This window comes from Triticum urartu, chromosome 1A (genome assembly GCF_056163025.1).
Source record: "Triticum urartu cultivar PI428250 chromosome 1A, HENAU_Tu73, whole genome shotgun sequence".
NCBI classification, from domain to species: domain Eukaryota; kingdom Viridiplantae; phylum Streptophyta; class Magnoliopsida; order Poales; family Poaceae; genus Triticum; species Triticum urartu.
In genome coordinates, this window is record NC_141873.1 from 91,814,309 (window position 1) to 91,838,236 (window position 23,928).

The following is a 23,928-nucleotide window of genomic DNA, read 5'->3' on the forward strand; positions in this document are numbered from 1 at the left end:
GCCGCCTACACTTCCTCTTTAGAGAAAGGCGAGACAAGTCCCTGGCCATCAATCTGCGGGATGTGTATCGCATCCCCGTTTAACACTTTCTTCCGCTGCTCCCTTGTCCAATCCCAGCAGCAAAATGCTCAAACACCGCCTCTTCTTTCTCAGAGTGGTCAAATAATTCTCTGTTGCCCACTGTTAGTGAGTGTATGAAGTTTTTCCGCCTACAGGCTCGCATCTTAGCATGAAAAAGCTTGGTGTTGGCATCGCCTGCTCTCAGCCAGCCAATCTGAGAAGCTTGCCTCTTCCTGGCTCTGTCAATTGCAGCAATGCCAAGCACTTTGATCTTCAGCTGCTTTCTGAGTTGAAATTCAGCGCTTGAAAGTTGTCTCAATCCCTGGGCTGTGTCAAGCCACAGAATCACCTCGTTGGCGATGTGAAATTGCATTTTCATCTTGCCAAAGGTGGCCTTACTCCAGATCTTCAGATCATCGGCTACCCTGGCCAGCCTTCTCTTGATCCTGACGAAAGGGCAGTCGTGGTTGACAGGACGGTGCCAGGCATGTTGCACCATTTCAAAAAAGTGAGGAAACTTCGGCCAGAAATTTTCAAATCTGAACCTGGCTGGTCTGAATGGAGCATATGCTTTGGTGAGCAGCAGAGGGCAGTGGTTAGAGAAGGAGGTTGAAGCTGCAGTTAGAATGAAATCCGGGTGGTTTTCCTCCCACTGAGAATTGCAGAAAAATTTGTCAATGCTGCAAAGGGTTGGGTCTTCTCGTTCGTTTCTCCAGGTGAATCTGCAGTTCTTGCATTTGACCTCTCTCAAATCAGCTGCATCGATCGCTCTCCTGAATTTCCCTATCATCCTCCTGTTCAGGTTGGAGTTGTTCTTGTCTCTTGCCTGGTAAATCATGTTGAAGTCCCCATTGATGAGCCACGGTTCACCTGCCGGGGGCACAGCATCAGCTAGTTCAGATAGGAAATCCTCCTTTTGAGCATCATCAGTCGGTCCATAAACTGTGGTAAGCCAGAATCCTACACTACTGGAGAGAAGATCTAATCTAGCCGTGATCGCGAATCTACCTGTGAGGTGATGTTGACAACTAGCTTGTCGCAGTAGATCGCCGCGCCACCTCTCGTGCCTATTGCCGGTAACACAATGCAACCCTGCAGATTTGGGCCTCCTACCTCACATGCTAGCGACGATGACCATGATTCTACTTTAGTTCCCTGGAGACAAAGTACCAAAACTCTATGTGCTTGCACTACTTCGCGGATTGCCGAGCGACGAGCTGGGCAGTTCAAGCCCCGGATGTTCCAGGACATGTAATTCAGATGGTCGTCATTCATGGGGACACCAAGCAGTTCTCTGTTGTCTACACTTACTAATACGAAGCAACTCACACATCTTACAACGATCCAGGGAGCGACGGCGGCCACCAGTAGGCCCAAAACCCCGCCGTCGACAAGCTAACCTCAACCTTGGCACCTGATACATAAAAACTAGACCTAAATCGAACTAGTTTAGGACCAGCCGACGACGAAGACTAAAAGCAGAAGAGATAGCTAACATCAGACAACTACTTCCTCCTCGCCGCTGGCCATCCCAGCCATGCCAGCGGCCTGATCCAGACCTGTGAGCTTTGCGATGGTAGCAATGTCATCGTCGGAGAGAGGCTCTTGGAAACACTTCATCGGGGCGGCCTCCGCCTTGGGAGTCATCTTGTCCTTGGGGCCAAGCTTACCCAGTTCCTGGACAAGCCTGAGCACCGCGCGTTGCGCCACCGGAGTTGGGTTGGCCGCTGCAGCCTGGCGTGCACTGCGGCGAGAAGGGGTGGACGAAGCACGCGTCTTCGGAGGAGCAGAGTGCCGTGGACGGGGAGACAGCGCGTCGATCAGTGGCGGGGGGGGGCAGTGGAGAATAGCTCGACCGGAGCACTTTGCCCTGGGCTGCCCGCGAGCTGGATCGTGCCCACGCGCGCAGTGACAACGGCGAGCTTGAAGCCGATGGAGGCCACCGCGGGGGAGTTGATGCAGGGGAGCAGGCAGGGCAGCATCTCCGGGCTGGCCACTTCCTCGGGGCAAGCAGCGGGGCGGGGAGGGGAGCGGCCGCCGTCTTCAAAGGCAAGCGATGTGCTTAGCGCCTCCACCATGGCGTTCTCGATCTCGAGCTGCATGCAGTCCGTGCGCGGTGGAGGAGACAGAGCGTGTCCGGAGTCGGAGAAGGTGAAGAACTTGGCAACAGGGTCTTCCTCCTGTTGTGGCGGCGCAACCTTGGAAGGGCAGAGCGGAAGGGGCGGCATGACATGCAACGACGGAGGGTGGCCACGGCTGCCAGAGCCGTGGCGACGACCAGAGGGGGTGCGGCTGCGCTGGCGTTGCGCATCGACTACCACGTCAACATTGCTGCCCTTGGCGTGGCAGCCGCGCCCGAGCAGCCGATCCCTCCAGGAGCGGCCCTGACCACCCGCGCTGGCACCGTCTTCGGGGTCGCGCCTCCCCACACCAAGGATGGGGCCACCGCAGCTGGCGCCCGTGGACCGGCCAGAACAGCTGCCGGACCGGCCTTAACCATCCTCCACGTGGGCCACCTAGGTGCCCGGATAGATGCGCGGGAGGGAGCGATCGTCTTCGTCTTCGGAGGAGGGAAGCCCGCTCTGCCCCGAGTGAGAGGAGCGGGATGAGAGCGGCGACCAGTCTTCCACCAGGTCCACGTGCACCAGCATGTCGAAGCAGCGGGCCCCAGGTGGCGGCGGGACACGCCGGGCGAGCGGAGCGAAGCCGAGCGCCTCATCAGCGCGGCCCGCGCCCCGCGCGAGCACCCATAGCGCGCACTTGGTGGGGATGTGCGCGACATCCCAGACCCAGAGCTAGCAGGCGAAGGCTTTGGAGTGGTCGCCCTCCAGAGTGCGGGAGTCGAGGCGGTCAACGCGGCCGAAGTCGCCCAGAGCTTCCTCGGCCCCCGCCAGGGACCAGAACTGCATCGGGAGATCTTCGATGATGACGCGAACGTGTAGGGGAAACTTGACCGTAGCAGCATGATCGTCTTCACGCCATGCCCGGACGAAGAACTTGCCGCCGTCCACCTTGAGCACGCCCCGACGCACGGCGGCGTCTCGATGGGCAGGGAGTTCGAAGTGGACCAGGAACGCCTCCGGATGGTGAGCGGTGACGCGCAACAGGTGGGGAGGGGTGCAGAGCTGCTCGTGAATGGCCTTGCCCACCGCCATCGGGTTGGTGAAGAGAGCGCGATCGACAGCGACGAGCGTGGTGTTGTGCTGGCGGAGGAAGAACTCATCGTGCTCTAGAGCAGGCGTGAATATCACCACCTTGTTGTTGAAGCGAGGGCGCCTAGAAGGGTCAGTGTGGTAGGAGCCGTCCATCGTGATCGAGGAGGGAGGGGTAGCAGGCAGGTCACGAGCCGGCGATGAGGAAGGCTACGACCCCAGCCGATCCCAGACCGGCCCCCCGGCCCCTTGTTGCGGGGATTTTGGGGGGCACTCTTTGCCGAAGTGGCCGAGGCGCTCGCAGATGATGCAGCGCAGAGGTTCGTGGCAGTCGACGCGACGGTGGTGCTTGCTGAGGCAGCGGAAGCATTTGCCCTTGAACCTGCTTAAGAAGGCCTCGCGCCCGCCCCCGCATTAAAGGCAGGACGGCGGCCCGAGCGAGGGGTGCGGCCGCGCCGAGGACAGACCGACGGGCGAGAGGCGGCCCTCTTGTTGACCTCCGTCCATCCGTCCCCATCCACCTCGATCCGCCCCGAAGGGGAAAGTTGACCAGAAAGAGGGAGGGAGGGGGGAACCACAATGGACCGAAGGCCAGGGGGAACGGCCGGATCCGGCGGTTTGAGAGAGGCCGCACCGCGGGAGGACGCCGCCCGAAGCATAAAATGCGGCGTGGACGCTGGATCTGACGCCGCCAGGATGGTGGCTGCGGACCTCGGGGAGGAGGGCGGCGAAGGACCCCTAGTTCTGGAGCCGCAGTAGGAGGGCGAAGGGGAGCGTCGGGCAAGGGGACTAGGCCCCGGCGAGGAGAACGCGGCGAGGAAGGCGGCATTGAAGGCCGGATCTGTTGGCCGCCGCAGCCGAAGTGGCCAGCGGCACGGGAAGGAGACGAGGCATGATGAGACCTTTTCGCTTCCTAGTTGACAATATTGATGTGTATCTTTGACACCATTCAATTGAACCACTAAATAATAGAAGTTGTTTGATTGATAAAATATTTTTTAGGTTTCTAACCACACGCTTATTTATTTGGGTGTATTTGCTGTAACGCATGGTCTTTTGTGCTATAACATAATGTCAAATCACTAAAATTTATATGCCCTGTTGCCACGCACGGGCCTTGTGTTAGTTTTCAATAATGAAAGAATGCATCGACGTTGCTATTTTGACGATTTAGGATTCGTGCAAAAAATCCAGTGGTTCGGAAGATTTTCGGGCTGAAATCCAATAAATCTCCCCGGAAAAAAAAAGAAATCCAATAAATCTGAAGTTCGGATTTTAGTATTTTCCGAAAATAAAAGAGCGAGACGGCGGGCGACTCCGATGCGGTCGCACGGTGGGGGGACGAGGCGAGGCCATGTGCAGCGAAGCGAAGGGCGGGCGACGCGGCCGTAGGGTTCCATCGAGCGCGCGACGGCGCGAGAGGCTCTGCGACGCGGCGCTGCGGCTGTCCCGTGAAGCTGATCCGCCGAAATGCGCCACTTTCCGCCGGCGATCAGTGGAGGTATACGTTTCGGTTTCCCCACGCTTTAGCTGCTTCGTCCCATGACGCCCTCCCGTCATCCTCTTTACTCCGGCAGCAGCACCTCCAGCAGCAATTGCTCCTGGCTAGGTTAATTAACTCTGGTTGTTCATCCTGGTTGGGGTCTATTAATTCGGGCATTTGTGTTTGTTTCAGTTGATTATTAGGAACAACGTAGTCTGATGAGATGATAATGCAGCTTCCGAATCAATTTTAGCCTCCGTCAGTGGCCACGCCGAGGGATCGATCCCATTGTGTTCTCATTCTCAGCAGAAGATAAATTATATCTGTTTCCGGTGAGAAATTTTCCCAGTATGATGCAAGTTCACCTCTTCTGCACATTGACGGCTGGGTGCTTTTGTGACTCATTGCTCCAGATTATCTTTCCATGTAGAATTTGTGGACTCATTGACCCTCATCAACACATATGTACCGACCTACCGACCTGTTGCTAACTCTACTTGATCATGTATGCCCCTGTATCACAGGATTTATTCATCTCTATCCACATGTGCCCATGTTCTTATTTGTGAGCAGTTCCACTTCTACATACAGTCCCATATCAGAACACAACACATGGTCATGTCTTTTCTTAAATAGTTAAGTTACTTGGAACTTTTACATGCGAAAACCATATGAAATTAACCTGTCAAAACTGTCCAGGAGTGCTATGAAAGAAAAATCTTCCATCCTGAGCTACCGGAATTTCGGTATGTCTTGGCTTGCTTCTTCTGTAGGACTTCTCTAGTAGATGAACTATAGTCCAAATCAATTTATAGATACATTACAGCTATCATTATGTCACTCTGTTTCTTCTACCTTATTGGTACTTTTCTTACGTGCCAACTTTCTATTTGTATCTCTATATTCGGGGCTGTGATGTGTTACCGGAAAAGGCTCTCGCCCCCGCTTTATATATAAAGCAACGATCATCAACACCCGATACAAACGCATGCCACCACAGCACATGCACACACCCAAGGTAGGATACATAGGCGCTGAGCGCAGCAACACCACCCCGAGCACTACAAGAGCAGCCGGGGTCCTCGACCGTGAACACGCCACCGCGAAGAGATGAAGCCACATACGACGAACCGTGGGCTCCAAGGCGGCGCCTTCAGGAAGGATACGACACCGGAGCGCCGACACCGCCCGACCCGATGGTCAGAGTTTCCCCTGGAGCGACACGATGGGCAATGTGAGCCGCGACGACGCCTTCAAGAAGGGAACGAGTTTCGCCGTCGCCGGTCCGTCCGAAGATAGAACAGGTTTTCACCCCGGCCAACAGTCACCGCCACCGAACGCCACACCCCCGCAACCACGCCGCCCACACGGCCATGGTCACCGGGCAGCATTGAGCCATGGGCTCTGCCCCTGAGCACCGCGCTACCATCCCCAGGGCCACCGCCCCAACATCCAAGACCTTGACACCACCTCATCCGAGGCATGCCGCTACCCCAACCAACTTGGGTGGCTCCCAACTTCGAGACCCAATAGGCCGGCCAAAATGGCCTCCATCGACCCGTCCTGCGGCACCGGGCGCGAGACGAGCTCAGTCCTGCTGCCGGGTGTGAGATGAGTTCGGTCCTGCAGCACCGGGCGCGAGAGGAGCGATGGACCGCAACTAGGAGAGAGCCAACCCTTCGACGAAGGCAGTGCCCGGGCGACGAGGAGAGGGATCGAAGGCCAACCTAGGCCGCTGCCGGAGATGACCAGCCGCCGCCGTGAAATGATCCAGACCACTGCCATGAGCCACCACCATGCTGTGGCAGCCCACATCCACGTCGGGACCCCGAGGGACAGCCCTGAGTCGCCCACCGACGACCATGGGCCAGATCCGAGCTGATCTGGCTGTCAACCGCCGCCGTCCCCACCCGCAGCCCCGACCATGATGAGCCCCTTCCCTCGTCCCGGGCCACCAGCCGGGCCCCCAGCGCCAGATCCGGACGGATCTGGCCGGAATCCAGCTCGCCCGCAATCACCTGCACCTCCGCCACGTCAGATCCATCGCCGCCATGACTGCGTCCACCACTGTGAGGCCCTCCACGCCACCACCACGAACCAGCAGCCCCGTCGCCGGACCGTGTAGCCATGCCACCGCCCCCCCCCCCCCCCGGGATAGAGCAGCGCCGCCGCCCGAGCAAGGAGAGATGAATCCCCGCCACCGCCAGCACCAAACGGGCTACGCCCGACGGTGCGAACGGGCGGCGGCGAGGGAGGAGATGGAGGGAGGGGGTCCCCGGCCGGCGGCGCCCTAGGGTTTCCCCTAGGTCGCCCGCGGGGACGACACGGGAGGAGGGGAGTCTGTGTTGTGTTCTCTCTCTCTCTCGCTAGTAGAAAGCCTTTAGTCCCGGTTCTAGAGGGCCTTTAGTCCCGGTTCTGGAACCGGGACTAAAGCCCCCCCCCCTTAGTCCCGGTTCTGGAACCGAGACTAAAGGCCCTCCACGTGGCCGCTGTCTGGAGCTCGGGACTAAAGGAAATTTTTTGGATTTTTTTTGAATTTTTTTCCTGATTTTCAAAATTTTGAATTATTTTACAATTTAATCTCTAATCACCCCTGATCACTGTTTAATTTAATCTATAATCTCTATTCTCTAATCACTCATCATTCCAAATCGTCTAACTTCCCGGCCGGTCACTACTCCAGCCTGAGCACGCCTAACTTCCGGGTTCTATTCCCCCTCGTTTCCAAGTCTGCACTTGTTGTTTTTCTGACAATAGTAAGATGTCAATCCTATTAACCCTCAGGAGTTCAGTTTGAGCACGAAGTCACACGCTTCACTGTTTGAGTTTGAACTATTATTCTAAAAAACAGTAATTATTTTTTTGAGGGAAAAAACAGTAATTATTTAGTAACACTAATATTTCTTGAATAGGTAGTTTGACCACAGTTTGACCACAGTTTGACCAGATTTGACCAAAGTTCAAAAAAACTGAAATAATTATTTAGTAACACTAATATTCTTGAATAATTATTTAGTAACACTAATATTTCTTGAATAAGTAGTTTGACCAGATTTGACCAAAATTCAAAAAAACTGAAATAATTATTTAGTAACACTAATATTCTTGAATAATTATTTAGTAACACTAATACTTCTTGAATAAGTTGTTTGACCAGATTTAACCAAAATTCAAAAAAATTGAAATTTGAGCATATCTTCTTTTCCTTTAAGAATTTGAGGAGTCTAAAAATTTGCAAACAGGCCTACGGTGGTCAAAATCAGATTTGGATTTTCGTGCTGAACATTTTGATATATTATACATTTTTTTCCGACATCGTATGCAAAAGTTATAGCTGTTTTACTTTTTCCCTACACTTTTTGCAAAACATGTCCAAATTTAAGTTTTAAAATTTTCCTAACTAGTAGATGTAGTAATATAACTACATGTCGAACGATTTTATTTTTTGAAGTTTTTATCATTTTCTTTTGTTTTTTTTTCAAAACTGAAATGGCGATACACGGGCGGGGGGGGGGGGGGGGGGGTAGAGTTTAAGACACGAACCCCTTTAGTCCCGGTTTGAGACATGAACCGGGGCTAAATGGCATCGCACCCTTTAGTCCCGGTTCGTGTCTCAAACCGGGACTAAAGGTCTCATCTTTAGTCCCGGTTTGAGATAAGAACCGGGACTAAAGGGCATCGCACCCTTTAGTCCTGGTTCGTGTCTCAAACCGGGACTAAAGGTCTCATTTGAACCGGGACTAATGCCTTTAGCCGTTCAAACCGGGACTAATGCTCACATTAGTCCTGGTTCGTAATGCAACCGGGACTAATGTGTATATTGAGCTGTGACCAAAGCCCTGTTTTCTACTAGTGTCTCTCTCTCTCTCTCTTTTGCAATACTACACTAGGGTAGCATACTTGAGTTCAGATATGCTACATGGCAGAAACGGTTGTTTTTCAATTTTCTGTAGTATTTATCGTGATGAAACATGCCATGTTTGTTCTCTTATATTTGGCTCAAAATCAACTGTGGACAGCCTAAGCTCATAATTATCACGTACCATGCTAGGAAGGATCCAATCCAGTTGGCATATAAAACTCCAGTAAAATGCAAGATAAATGAAATTTTGTTAGTTTTGATCACTTGGGAGGTTGTTTTATTCTAGGGTGAAAAAAGATTCATGATTTTTTTTCTGAACCAAGTAGCATATCAGGTAGGAAGGTGAATGCTCTATTGAATATTGATAACAATATGGGAAAAAATTACTATGGATTGGTTTCGGGAAAAAGAATCTGTCTATATGGATTGTTAGGCTTGGATCAATATGCCATGCATGACTTGATCTGTCTTAACATCTCTTTAGAAGAAACATTATCAGATAAAGAGAGTCCATTGGTTGTCATTTCGTAATCATAAGAGTCCATTAAATTTGTGGCCAACATCTTTTTTTTGGAATTTTCTATTTAGATGAATGTGGAGATTTTGTAATACTATACGAGTGTAGCAAGTCTTGAGTACATATATGCTAAATGGCATAACATACATTTTCAGTTTTCTGTAGTAATTTGGCTCAGTGTGGAACGGAATCAACGGATTATACTCATAATTATCATCTACCATTGTCATATCCTTACTGAGGATTTCTCGCTCAGATTTCGGATCGAGAAGGGGATACTTGGGGAAGAAGAAGAAACCAGAGAGATAGGAGGTAGGAGGAGATGTGAGCTATTTCATTTAGTCGCTGCCAAATCCAGCCAACGGTCTAGCTTATATATAGCTCGTACATTTTCACACACTCAGCCCACCAGGCCCTCACACTTACATGGCTGAAAGCCCAAATGAACAAGACACTCTCAGATGGCCCACTTGTTATTCAAACATTTCCCTTGGTGCCGCTCTCGGCCTCCTTTAGCTTCCTATTCCCTGGTTCTGCAGCTGTGAGGGTGACAGTACTACAACCATAATTGGAAGGGTATAATCAAATTGTTATATGTGCTCCCATAAAAAGCAAGAGACGTGGAAAATTGGTAGTTTTGATCACCTTGCAGGTTGTTTGTTGAGGTGGAAAAATTGTATCGGGTTCCTACCTGCACGGCATGTTGAATGATAAATAGAATCATGTGCATGCATTAGTTTCCGCAAAATAACTCAACTTATATGCATTGGTAGTTTGGACCAATATGGAACTGTGGCCATGATATTGTCTTGAGAATTAGGCGAATAGTAAATCCATTATGTGGCGAATGTAGTGCAGCTGTAGCTCTTTTATTCTCATATAGAAGTTCACCCTGACGATCGTCAAAATTACTATGAATTCAATTTTTTTGTGAAGAGACTTATCATTTTCACTATCTATTCCTGATCTGTTTCTATGTATTTCCGTAAAATGGTTCACAAAGTATCAGAATGAAAGTGAAGGGACTAATTAGTGAAGTTGTAACTAACCACTAGATTTTACTCCCTCCGTCCCAAAATAAGCGTCTCAATTTTGTACTAACTTTAGTACAAAGTTGCACTGAAGTTAAGACATTTATTTGGGACGGAGGGAGTACTTATTTCACATTCTCTCTCTTTGCATACAGATGGCTATGGGGCTCAAATTTTCGAAATTTGTTGGTTCCTGCGGTTATGCCTCAAGGATATTAATTTCAGATGGCTGAAGTGTTTCGTTTGACAGAGAATGTGCTTCAGTATTAGTGAGTGTCTACCTCTTTCCCAGTTAACCCTCTTCTTTTCATAGGATTTCATGAAAGTTAATACCTTGCTGTAAAAATTGTAGAATGATCATATTTGTTATTTGTATCCGGGGACTAATTTAGGATCTCTCGTGTCTTATGTTAGATGATTAATACGGTGATTTTTATGAAAAAACTAGCATCTTAGGCACCTTAATTTGCCGAAAAAGGCTTTCGCCCCGCTTTATAGATAAAGCAAACCACCAGAGCCACAAAGTACAACAAGGTACACCCACACACACAAAGTACCACAACACAAAGTACAAACGGTTCTGCTGAGGGCACAGCTCAACAAGCCCTGGAAATAAACAAAGGAGGCGGGTCAACCGCAGCATCCGAAGCAGCAACAAAGGATCTAATCCGGCTCAGGAGGTGGCGGAGGGAGCGGCGGCGCCAAGCGGAGAGCCATCGAGCGAAGGTCGGCAATGATGGAGGTGATGGCATCGCGATCTTGGTGACGGCTAAGCGGCCGCCAAAGCTGCAAGTAGCCACACATTTTGAACACAGCGTCAGTAGCACGTCGAAGGGGGACCCGTTGAATGACAAGCTTATTTCGCACAGTCCACAGCGTCCAAGCGAGCACCCCAATGAGCAGCCACCTAATGTGGCGGCTTGTCGAGGGGGAGGTCTGAACCTCAGAGAGGAGATCGGGGAAGTTAGTGTGACACCAGTTACCACCGATGACCTCTCGGAGGCAGCCCCAAAGAAACTGGGCGGACACGCACGAGAAGAAGATGTGATTCGAGGTTTCTACCGTCCCACATAGGGGGCAGATACCGTCACCGGGACCCTGGCGCTTCAGGACCTCCACGCCCGAGGGGAGCCGGCCACGGATCCATTGCCACATGAAGATTCTAATTTTGAGGGGCACGCGGATAGACCATATATAATCGAGGACAGCCGGTCCAGGAGAGGGAGCGATGGCGCGGTACAGAGACTTCGTGGAGAAGCGGCCAGAGGGCTCGAGATGCCAGGACAGGCGGTCATCGTGGTGCTACGACAAGTCCGGCTCATGGAGAGCCATAGAATCAAGGAGCTCATGCCAAGGGCAACCTCCGGTGGCCCAAATGGCCTCCGGAATGCGAGGCGCCCTGAGTCAATAAGGGCCGACTCGACGGAGATCCTAGGTTCGACCGCTATGGAAAAGAGGTCAGGGAACCGGGCCGCGAATGGGAGATCACCGGCCCAGCGGTCGAACCAAAACAGCGTGGCCGATCCAGTGCCAACCGAGATGGAGGTCCCAATACGAAGGACCGGGAGGAGCTAGACGACAGACTGCCAAAACTGGGAACCTCCCGTCCGAACGCAGAATGCGAGGGGCTGGTCGCGCAGGTATTTGCGGCGGATGATCTGCAGCCACAAGCCGCCATCGCCGTTTGCAATGCGCCACAACCATCTAGTGAGGAGGGCCAGGTTCATGCGTTTGGAGGACATGATGCCGAGACCACCCTGGTCCCGGGGCTTGCAGATGTCAGTCCAGCGGACCATGTGGTATTTCTGCTTATCGCCCTCACCAGCCCAGTAGAACCTAGCTTGGACCGAGCCAATCTCATGGTGGAGCGTTTCGGGGAAGCTGTAGAAGCTCATGATGAATAGGAGAAGACTGGAGAGGGACGAGTTGATGAGGATCGTGCGGGCCGCCTTAGAGAGCCACCTGCCCTGCCACGGCTCGATGCGGTGCTGCAGCTTGTGGACCGAGGGTCGCAGGTCGGCCACTGTCAGGTGCGAGTGCTAATGGGAATCCCCAGATAAGTAGTAGGGAAGGACCCCAACCGACAGTTTAGGCGGTTAGCGATACTCTGGCTCTCTGAAGGGGAATAGCCCAAGACCATCACCTCGCTTTTAGCGAAGTTAATTTTGAGGCCCGACAGATGTTGAAAGCAGAGGAGGAGGAATTTGAGGTTCGCGATCTCAGCCTCTGAACCCTGCATCATAATGATGGTGTCATCAGCATATTGGAGGAGCGAAACAGCCCCTCCTGCCACCAAGTGCGGGACGATGCCGAGTATGTGGCCGGCGGCCTTGGCCTTATCCAGGATAGCAGCCAAGGCATCGACCACCATGTTGAACAGGAACGGGGAGAAGGGGTCACCCTGTCTAACCCCACAAAAGGTGGGGAAATAGGGGCCGATCTCCCCGTTGATGTTCACCGCGGTGTGGCCCGACGACACCAACTGCGTGACCCGGGAGACCCAACGATTGTCAAAACCTTTCCGAAGCAATACTTCCCGAAGGAAGGGCCAGCTAACCGTGTCGTAAGCCTTATGGAAGTCAATCTTCAGGAACACTACTTTGAGGTTTTTGGGTTTGACCTTGTGAAGGACTTCGTGGAAGACCAAGACTCCATCAAGGATATAGCGACCCTGAATGAAGGCGGATTAGTCTGGATGAGTGATGCGGTCGGCCAAAGGGGCCACCCTATTGGCGTACCCCTTTGCGAGGATGCGGAAGATCACATTGATCACTGTAATGGGGCGGAACTGGCGAATGTCGGAGGCGCCCGGGACCTTGGGGATCAAAGTAATGATCCCGTAGTTAAGGCGGTGGAGGTCAATGGTGCCCACATAGAACTCCTCAAAGAGAGCCATGACCTCCGGCTTAATAGCGTGCCAGAAGGTCTGAAAGAACTTAACTGGCAAGCCATCAGGCCCCGGGGCGGACGAAGGGTTCATGCCCTTAATCGCAAGCCAAACTTCCTCCTCCGTGAACGGAGCTGTGAGGGCCGCATTCTCCGCGTCCGAAACACACTGGGCGCCCGCCCAGAAGAGGGGAGCAAGAGCCAAGCCCCCACGCGGGGGAGCGGAAAAAAGGGCTTTATAGAAGCCATCTACGTGAGCGCGAAGCTCGGCCGGGCGCTGCAGGAGGGTCTCACCATCCCACAGGAATGGGATGGTATTACGGTGACGACGATCATTGGCGATGGCCTCGAAGTATGTGGTGTTAGCATCCCCCTTGAGAACCCACTTTTGGGTCCCCCTGAGCCGCCAGTAAGCCTCCTCATCCGTATAGATGACCGTGAGCTGGTCCTCCAGGTCATACCGCTGCAACCACTCATTAGCGGATAGACCAAGCGAGTCAGTCCGGAGGTCAAGAGCCTGGATAGAGGCGAGGAGGGCCTGCTTGCAGTCCCGGAGATCCTGCCCCAGGTTGGCACCCCAGCCCTTCATGAATTGGCGGGAGCGCTTGGCGCAGAAGTGCCAATCATCCACCGCAGAGATGGACCTGTGAGGAGCACTGCGGGCCTCCAGCCAACGATCACGGACGGCCTTCGAGAAGTCGTTCTGGTTAAGCCAAGAACGTCTCGAAGCGGAACCTGGGGGCGACGGGAGGGCGTTCGTCCTAAGAAGAGAGCAGCAGGGGAACGTGGTCCGAGCCAATACGAGTAATGGCGCGGAGGGAGGCAAGGGGGCACCACATCTCCCACTCAGGCGAGACCAAGACGCGGTCCAGGACGGAGCGGGTCAGGACGGCCTGGCGATTGGTCCAGGTGAATCTGGCACCAATCCTATCTAATTCCCGCAGACTGAGGTCAGCAATGCAGTCATTGAACATCTGCATCCGCGGGACGTTCACTAGATCGTTGTTTTTGTCCTCCGCAAATCGGAGGAGGTTGAAGTCGCCGCCCACGACGACCGGGAAGCGGGCGGCGGACACCTTATTCTTGAGCTCCTCAAGAAATGTCGCTGAACGACGGTGGTCGGCAGGGCCATAGACTATGATCTCCCATTTTAAGTTCGGCGCCCTCTCGAAAAGCTCCATGCTCACAAAGAACTCACCCCGGTCCATGCTACCCACCTCTTAGGTGACATCCTTGACACCTAACAGGATGCCACCAGAGTGCCCAGCGATCCCACTAGAAGGGAGCCAATGCCAGGCAAACAGGTGAGAGATAAGACGGTCAAGCTCGGACAGGGTGAACTCAGTTCGCATGGTCTCTTGGATTGCTACAATGTCTATCCGCTCATCACGCATGTACTCGATGAGCTGGCGGCGTCGGCCATCCTGGCCAAAACCGCGAATGTTCCAGAAAAGGGTCCGCATTAAACCACCATAGAGGGGCTGCTTGACCCCAGGACACGGGAGGCGCTTTGGGCGCGGAGAGCGGCGGTGCGAGACCGGGTGCGGCCGCGGATCTCCAGGGGAGCGGGCGCGGCCTGGCCGGACGGCTGGGAAGCCGAAATGGGGCCACCCGCCACCGAAGCGGGAGTAGCTAAGCGGGCATGGGTTTCGGCCAACCGCCCATCGAGAACTTCCCGCGCCTGGATTGTCGTGATTTGGACTAAGGGGGGATCGACTTCCCCCCTAAACACTATATCGGAATCTGCTGCGACTTTGGCGAGATGACCGAGCGGAATAGACTCCAACGCTGAGAACGAACATGTAGCGGAACTGGCGGGGATGACTGGAGTACCTGGCTCGAGGTTGCGCGCCGCGGCGCGGAGCTCAGCCCGCTCGGAGATGGGAACCTTAATTTCTGTTCTTCCTCAGCTTTCGAGAAGTTTCTGGGTCCGTCACTGTTTGCATACCTATGATTTATATTTTTAGAGACTCCCTAGAAAATTTAGTGGTTATCAAATAAAAAGAAAAAGATCTAACCATCTATCTGGTGGACGCAAGTTTTAACGGCTTGAATTTAATCTGGACTACTAATCTACAACAAAATAAGAGGTGTATGTAAAATAAGGAGATTGATATAATTTGGTGTGTGATGCCAGAATAAAGTTACTAAATTTATATAATTTGGTACGTTCTGACATTTTTTTACTAAATTATAGTATTTGTTCTCAGAAGTGCACTATTGTTCTTTAAGCTCAGACACTATTGACAGAATAAAGTTCATTTTGTTTGATTTATATTGCAATTAAGAAGGATGTTGGGTTTGCCAACCAATGTTGTTGGTATGTAGATTTATGTTTTACCACCATATGGTCCATTTTATGGTATATAAAGATTTTTAGTTGTCTAAATTTCTTAAGTGTATTTTATGTTGGCTTAATAAGGTTTGTTACAGCAAATGTGATTCTTTTGTATTATCAGTATGCAATTTTTTCTATTTAGGGTCTCTGACAGGGAAGCTTCGGGAGCTAGTTGATGCAGCGGTGAGGAGAGGTGTTGATATCTTTGCGTCCAAGAAACCAAATGGAGAGGACAGAAGGCAAAGGAGGTGGAGGATACCGGCTTCAAGCTGTGGTACACGGGGACGGCTGCAAACAGAAATGGCATAGGCATCTTGATCAACAAGAGCCTCAAGTATGGAGTGGTAGACGTCAAGAGACGTGAGGACCGGATTATCTTGGTCAAGCTGGTAGTTGAGGACTTGGTTCTCAATGTTATCAGCGCGTATGCCCCGCAAGTAGGCCACAATGAGAACACCAAGAGGGAGTTCTGGGAAGGCCTGGAAGACATGGTTAGGAGTGTACCGATTGGTGAGAAGCTCTTCATAGGAGGAGACCTCAATGGCCACGTGGGTACATCTAACACATGTTTTGAAGGGGCGCATGGGGGCTTTGGCTATGGCATCAGGAATCAAGAAGGAGAAGATGTCTTAAGCTTTGCTCTAGCCTACAACATGATTGTAGCTAACACCCTCTTTAGAAAGAGAGAATCACATCTGGTGACTTTTAGTAGTGGCCAACACTCTAGCCAGATTGATTTCATCCTCTCGAGAAGAGAAGATAGGCGTGCGTGCCTAGACTGTAAGGTGATACTTGGAGAGAGTGTTGTACCCCAACATAAGCTGGTGGTTGCCGACTTTCGCTTTCGGATTCGTGTCCAGCGGGATAAGCGTGCCAAAGTCGCTAGAACGAAGTGGTGGAAGCTCAAGGGGGAGGTAGCTCAGGTGTTCAAGGAGAGGGTCATTAAGGAGGGCCCTTGGGAGGAAGGAGGGGATGCGGACAATGTGTGGATGAAGATGGCGACTTGCATTCGTAAGGTGGCCTCGGAGGAGTTTGGAGTGTCCAGGGGAAGGAGAAGCGAAGATAAGGATACCTGGTGGTGGAATGATGATGTCCAGAAGGCGATTAAAGAGAAGAAAGATTGCTTCAGACGCCTATACCTGGATAGGAGTGCAGACAACATAGAGAAGTACAAGATGGCGAAGAAGGCCGCAAAGCGAGCTGTTGGTGAAGCAAGGGGTCGGGCATATGAGGACCTCTACCAACGGTTAGGCACGAAGGAAGGTGAAAGGGACATCTATAAGATGGCCAAGATCCGAGAGAGGAAGACGAGGGATATTGGCCAAGTCAAATGCATCAAGGACGGAGCAGGCTAACTCTTGGTGAAGGACGAGGAGATTAAGCATAGATGGCGGGAGTACTTCGACAAGCTGTTCAATGGGGAGAATGAGAGTTCTACCATTGAACTGGACAACTCCTTTGATGAGACCAACATGCGTTTTGTGCGGCGAATCCAGGAGTCTGAGGTGAAGGAGGCTTTAAAAAGGATGAAAGGAGGCAAGGCGATGGGCCCTGATTGTATCCCCATTGAGGTATGGAAAGGTCTCGGGGACATAGCGATAGTATGGCTAACCAAGCTTTTCAACCTCATTTTTCGGGCAAACAAGATGCCAGAAGAATGGAGACGGAGTATATTAGTACCAATCTTCAAGAACAAGGGGGATGTTCAGAGTTGTACTAATTACCGTGCAATTAAGCTGATGAGCCATACAATGAAGCTATGGGAGAGAGTCATTGAGCACCGCTTAAGAATGACAAGCGTGACCAAAAATCAGTTTGGTTTCATGCCTGGGAGGTCGACCATGGAAGCCATTTTCTTGGTATGACAACTTATGGAGAGATATAGGGAGCAAAAGAAGGACTTGCATATGGTGTTCATTGACTTGGAGAAGGCCTATGATAAGATACCGCGGAATGTCATGTGGTGGGCCTTGGAGAAACACAAAGTCCCAGCAAAGTACATTACCCTCATCAAGGACATGTACGATAATGTTGTGACAAGCGTTCGAACAAGTGATGTCGACACCGATGACTTCCCGATTAAGATAGGACTGCATCAGGGGTCAGCTTTGAGTCCTTATCTTTTTGCATTGGTGATGGATGAGGTCACAAGGGATATACAAGGAGATATCCCATGGTGTATGCTCTTTGCGGATGATGTGGTGCTAGTTGACGATAGTCGGACGGGGGTAAATAGGAAGTTAGAGTTATGGAGACAAACCTTGGAATCGAAAGGGTTTAGGCTTAGTAGAACTAAAACCGAGTACATGATGTGCGGTTTTAGTACTACTAGGTGTGAGGAGGAGGAGGTTAGCCTTGATGGCCAGGTGGTACCTCGGAAGGACACCTTTCGGTATTTGGGGTCAATGTTGCAGGAGGATGGGGGTATTGATGAAGATGTGAACCATCGAATCAAAGCCGGATGGATGAAGTGGTGCCAAGCTTCTGGCATTCTCTGTGACAAGAGAGTGCCACAAAAGGTAAAAGGCAAGTTCTACAGGACGGCGGTTCGACCCGCAATGTTGTATGGCACGAAGTGTTGGCCGACTAAAAGGCGACATGTTCAACGTTTAGGTGTGGCAGAGATGCGTATGTTGAGATGGATGTGTGGCCACACGAGGAAGGATCGAGTACGGAATGATGATATACGAGATAGAGTTGGGGTAGCACCAATTGAGGAGAAGATTGTCCAACATCGTCTGAGATGGTTTGGGCATATTCAGCGCAGGCCTCCAGAAGCTCCAGTGCATAGAGGACGGCTAAAGCGCGCGGAGAATGTCAAGAGAGGGCGGGGTAGACCGAATTTGACATGGGAGCAGTCCGTTAAGAGAGACCTGAAGGATTGGAGTATCACCAAAGAGCTAGCTATGGACAGGGGTGCGTGGAAGCTTGCTATCCATGTGCCAGAGCCATGAGTTGGTTGCGAGATCTTATGGATTTCACCTCTAGCCTACCTCAACTTGTTTGAAACTAAAGGCTTTGTTGTTGTTGTTGTAAATTTTCCATTGTATAAGCATACCTACTCATTTAGATTACATCAGACATTTCTACCCTGACCATGGGCTGCTTAAACTAACATGAGTTTCCTTTCTACAAATATTTATATATTTAAGTGTGTTTAGCACATTGTTTGTTTATAATAACTGTGGGCATGTACTGGGGAGAATTTGCATAGGATAACAACATATATTGATACTGATATTGTTATGACCGGCATATTAAGGGCTTAGCCCAGTTAGTTGTGGCCCAGTTTATCTTGTCGTTATTAGGGGCTTAGCCGAGTTATCTTATTAGGAGGATTATATAAACTCGTGTAAGGACCCATTTTGGGATTAAGCAAGAAGCAATCATATTTGCTCGGCTTCCTTAGGGAGCCGGGAGACCTAACCCTATCCGCCGCCCCTGCGCTCCTCTCTCTCGCGCGCGCACGCAATGACGGCGCCCCAGCGCTGGCGACCACGCCTTTCTCAACGCCATCCCTCCTTCCACCCTACAACCTGAGACCACGCCCTGGTAGGGATCCGGTTCCTACCAGATATACTCCCTCCGTTCATAATTATAAGACCTTTTAGAGATTTCAACATGAACTACATACGGACCAAAATGAGTGAATCTATACTTTAAAATATGTCTGTAGCAGGAAGGGTGTACTCACTCTTGTTGAGTTGACACACATTACAGTGAAGAACAAACTTGGAGGGAGAAAAATAAACCAGAAGGGACCCATTGTTTCTGTGCACCGTGCATTTTTCCTCTTCCTTCCATACTGTGCACGAGGCCTTAAGTAGCAAGCGTGGTTAGAAAAGTTGCCGTAGCGCGCCCTACAGAGTTGTACAAAGTCAGCAACCGTTTTGGGGCGCAAGCATAGGCAACACAGGACTGATGACGGGGTGGGGCGCGCAGTGAACTGGTTTTCTAATATACGTCCATATTGAAATCTCTAAAAGGTCTTATATTTAGAAACGGAGGGAGTAGAATTTACTTAGCTTCTATCCATTTCCCTTTATTCAGCCACGCGTATCACATTCTTATGAGTAAGCATGGTTTGTAAATACAAGTGTTCACAAAAATATTAATGATCGTGTCGTTTTTCAGGAATTGCAATGGACCAAATTGTTGTCCAAGGCCTGGATTCAAAACATGTAGTTGTAATGCTAATCAATCATCATCATTGCTTATCAGTCATAATCAATTCCTACTTTTTTTAACTTTCTCCTTTTTGGAAAAAGCGGAAGCATTATCAGTCAACTGAAAAGAGTATGTTATAAGTACAATGAAATCTGGGAAAAGAACTATGGTAATTCTTTCTCTTCTATTTGACCATCATACAATCTAATTCGCAACAAATTGGAGGAAAGTAATTTATTTTTCCCTACATTTATTTCTATAAGCAAGAATTTCACACACTTTTCCCCTTCCCAAACCCTAGAGTTCGAGGCACTGATCCCCAAGCCAAGGAGCCGATGCCGCCAGGAGGAGGAGGCGAGCATGGCTGCACGGGGCAGCACCATCCATTGGCGACCGCTCGCCGTGACGAGGGCGCTCCGTCCTATCCTATGCCGCCGCCTCCCCTCATTGTTCCCGTAGCTTCTGAGGTTTGCTCTACCGCCTGTTTCTTGTTCCAATCTTTGATTCATGAAAGGGAACCCGCTCGGGCGACTCGGACGGAGCCCCAAATCCGGCAGGATCGCCATACCTCCTATCCTCCCCTTTTGTCGCCGCTCGAGGAAGCCGCCGGGTGAAGCCCTGTCGGCTGATTGGGTGGTGCGGGCACCCAAGGGCGCGGGGGCACATCCCTCAGATCTAGGTCACGGCGGAGTGAGGCGGTGGCGTGGTGGTGGGTGGATGCGGCGGAGCTGCAGGGGCGCCGTGGGAGGGTTGGTGGTGCGGCTGTGCTGGTGTCGCGCAGGGCCGAGCGGGGGCCGGTGGTTCCAGATCGGGGGGTGGGCGCCTTCGTGGTCTCCGATCAGATCCTCTCGGATCTGGCCCCTAGGCGTCGGTGTGCGGCGCGGGGTGTTGGCAGCAGCCATGTTGGCAACTGCGTGGGTGTAGGCTGTGATGACGTGGTGGCGGTCCATGGTGATGGTGCGGGTCGGTTCGCGGAGGCTGCGGGACATGCTCCGGCATCTGGCCGTTGGCGAGCTACTCTTGTGGAGGTCCCTGGGTCCTCTCGCGGCAACAGGGTGTGGCCGTTCGGGCACCTCACGTCGCTGGGCGTGTGGCCGGTCCCTGCCAGATGCAGATCCAGGCCGGGAGTTGAGGTTGGGTGTCGCAAGAGGGTCACGTCTGGGAGAGGTGGGTGGCGCTGAAGCGGTCGGGCCACCCGTCACCGGCAGGGGTGCCGGTCATCGACATGGTCCGCTCCCGCTTCACCTCTTCTTCGATCTGGTGGCTCCCCGATCGATCTGGTTGTTCTAGTCGCTGGCGGCTTTGTCGGCGGTCGGAGATTGCCAATCGGCACATTGTTCGCAGCCTTGGAGGGCCTATGGGGTGTCTTGTTCCCCGGGCGGCGGCCCGGGTGGTGGGAGCTGCGATGCTGGTGGGTTGAGCTCGCGGCTTAGGTGCAGGCGACTAGCGTCCATGTAGGTGGAGTATGTTTGCCAGGGTGAAAACCATGTCTGGCTTTGGCTAGGCCGATGGAGGCGGCGCCCAGAGACATCGTCATCTTCCTGAAGTCTCCCTTGTGGTTACTCCTTTCCCTTCGTCGTGCTCTGGATGAAAATCTGGATCACTGGATTGGGTGGTGGCGGCGCTTTGGTGGGCACCGTCTTGGAGCTCACGGTTCGTCGACATTCAACTTCACCTCTTTACGGTTTCTCCGGGAAGGGCTCCGGCGGCTCCTTAGTGATGCTCACTGTCGATCTGTAGTCTACTTCGAGTTGTGTGGGGTGTTGTTGTTGAAGGTCTTTGGCACCTATGTATCTGGCCTTGGGTGAGTGTGGGTGTTGGTATGTTGTGTTGTGGTTTGTATCGATTGGTATGTTGGTTGTTGCTATATATATAAAGCAGAGCGAAAGCCTTTTTCTGTAAAGGGTATCAGGAATCTAAACGCCCGTCTCTATTATTTGTAGAAGAAGAAGAAGAAGAAGCACGAGCAGGAGCAGGAGCACGAGAAACACCCTGCTGGGAGCCTTCCTGAGGGCCCCCTTGTCGAGATCCTATCCCGGGTGCCCTACAAGTCACTGTGCCGCTTCAAGTGTGTGTCCAAACCGTGGCTTGCCCTCTGCTCTGACCCCGACATCCGCAAGAGGTCACCCAAGACCATGGTAGATTTCTTCCTCCGCAACTATGGCATCGGCCCCTGTTTCATTAACTTGTCTGGAAGAGGCCAGCCCCTGGTCGACCCTTCTCTCTCTTTCTTGCGTGAGAGCTTTACACTTCTCATCCCCCAGCAGTGCTGCGGTGGCCTTGTTCTCTGCAAATACTGGGAATCGCGTTATGTTGAGGAATATGAGTACAATCTTGTCGTGTGCAATCCTGCGACCAAGAAGTGGGCCGAGCTGCCTCCTAATCCTATACAATTGCAAGACGAAGACGAAGATGAAGTCGAAGAATATTTGTGTTTTGATCCAGCCGTCCCCTCCAGTTTCGTGGTACTCACACACACTTGGGATTTCACAGAAGTGGCAATCTACTCATCAGACACTGGACGATGGACTACGGTGGAGAGTGGTTGGACTGATGAGGCTCCTGTTGGTCTTCCTGTCTTCCTGAATGGTACTTTACATTTGATGACCCCTGAATATGCAATAGTCACAGTAGACACAGAGGGGAAGGTTTGGGGGCAAATTGATATTCCAGGCAACATGCGAGACAGCTCTGATTATCCGTTCATTGGACAGTCTCAGGGACGATTGTATGCTTGGTGTATAAATGATAATATTGATGTTTGCCAACTTTCAGTTTGGGCTCTTGAGGATTACGGTGGTGCAAAGTGGGCCTTGAAGGATACTGTTAACATTTCAGAACTGTTTGGAAGGAATTGTTGCAAATATGTGGAGCCCTTAGCAATTCATCCAGATTGTGATTTGATTTTCCTTGCTGACCGGAGGGGGAAGGCTATCTCATATGATATGGACAGCAAGAAAGTGCATGTTATCGGCACTTACAAAACATTCGTTGGTGCTGTACCTTATGTTCCATGTTTTGCGGAATGGCCGTCAGATGGTCACTGACCTTGCTGGAACTATATTGTCTTCATAAATTTAGCCTGGAGAATATGCAACACCTAGCAACACCTTCCAGTAGCTAATGCTTACTTGTATGAATGAGTCTAGGTATTTGATGTATCGGCTGCATCTAGTGCTAATCATTATGGTCACCTGTTAGCTCTTGGTGTGGGGTAACTGTGAGGGTATATTATCTATGTTTGAAATTGGTTGGATTTTCACCTCTTTATTTTTCGTTTAAGACTGGAGATGCTTATCTCTTGTTGCAAGTACATTTATCTTTTATGGACAACTTGTTATCCATCAGTTCTGAATATTGATATCGCCTTGTTCTTATATATGCACATGTTAAAGACTGGAGATGCCTATCTCTTGTACGTTTATTATTCTTCCATTTTATTTCACTTCATTAGGGGAAGAGGATTTTTCGAGGGGAGGAGAATAACATGACCCTCCAGTGTATTTTTAGTTCTTGTTTCGACGGAGCTCTGTGTGATCATTCTCCTACTTGAATTCTGACTATGCTGTCAGAGTAAATCTGTTTTTGAGCATCTTGCGATTTTGTTTACTGTGATGTTAGTTTACAGATTTTTCTCATCTTGTTCCAAAATTGTGCAGTGAGTTCCTAAATATGCAAATTGAATTGTTTGCATATTGTCCGAGATTATAACTGTTTGTCCAAGATGACATTTTTCCTTAGTGAAATATAATTACCAAAGGTTTTGATCAGTCAAGGCATTCATTTTCCCCTCATAAACCTAAACACTCCTTCCATGTGTCACTGCCATTTGGCAGCATCCACTAGAACGTAAAACACACACTGTATGACCACCAGTTCCTGGGCATCTAGCATTGCGATTGTCAGTGTTGGTTCCAGCGACAGTTTTCTTTACATGTATATATAAGCGTGAGCCTGAGAGACTATCTAGAGGATGGTCACTGACAGAGAAAATAAGCCAAGAACTATAGTCACCAAGGTGTCTCTTTCTTGCTTTCAAGCCCAAAACGCCGTTGCATCCCGAACTCCCGGTTCCTTCCAATCAGATACTAGTAAGGATTACAACATGGAAACCCTCTAAGTATTGTTCATAATTAAGCGGAAACTCTATCTTCCTTTGGCAGAGAAATAACAGAGTGCTGTAGTATTGATCCAGTTAACAAACATCATAACAGAGATGAAACTATTTTGACACCTCCTAATAAGGAATTAAAGAGCAGGGGCGCCTTGCTTTACTAACCCAAAGCATTCTAAGGAAACAAAATAACCAGAGCCAATTGCCTGGTAAGCCTGGAGAAATGCAATGGACTACCAAGGCAAAATAAATAAATAAAGTGATGCCACTTTGCATCTCCTTATAAAGCAAGCACATAGGCATTCATATACCAACAGA

General features: G+C 50.8%; 1 protein-coding gene across 4 annotated transcripts; it reads left to right on the top strand.

The window, feature by feature from the left end:
* Positions 1-4,429: 4,429 nt before the first annotated feature.
* LOC147990198 (F-box protein At5g49610-like) lies at positions 4,430-22,875 on the top strand. Of its 4 annotated transcripts, XM_087514259.1 has the most exons (4): positions 4,499-4,713; positions 4,888-5,027; positions 19,798-19,963; positions 21,440-22,875. In XM_087514259.1, exons 3-4 carry the CDS (start codon positions 19,832-19,834, stop codon positions 22,541-22,543), a joined length of 1,236 nt encoding a protein of 411 aa, XP_087370385.1. In that variant the 5' UTR covers positions 4,499-4,713; positions 4,888-5,027; positions 19,798-19,831; the 3' UTR covers positions 22,544-22,875. The 4 variants fall into 4 exon arrangements, with proteins under 4 accessions (XP_087370386.1, XP_087370381.1, XP_087370385.1 ...); XM_087514260.1 differs by lacking the exons at positions 4,888-5,027; positions 19,798-19,963 and having other exon boundaries at positions 4,430-4,713; positions 21,440-21,634; positions 21,761-22,875; XM_087514261.1 differs by lacking the exons at positions 4,499-4,713; positions 4,888-5,027; positions 19,798-19,963 and adding exons at positions 19,973-21,149; positions 21,272-21,312 and having other exon boundaries at positions 21,443-22,875.
* The last annotated feature ends 1,053 nt before the right edge of the window (positions 22,876-23,928 follow it).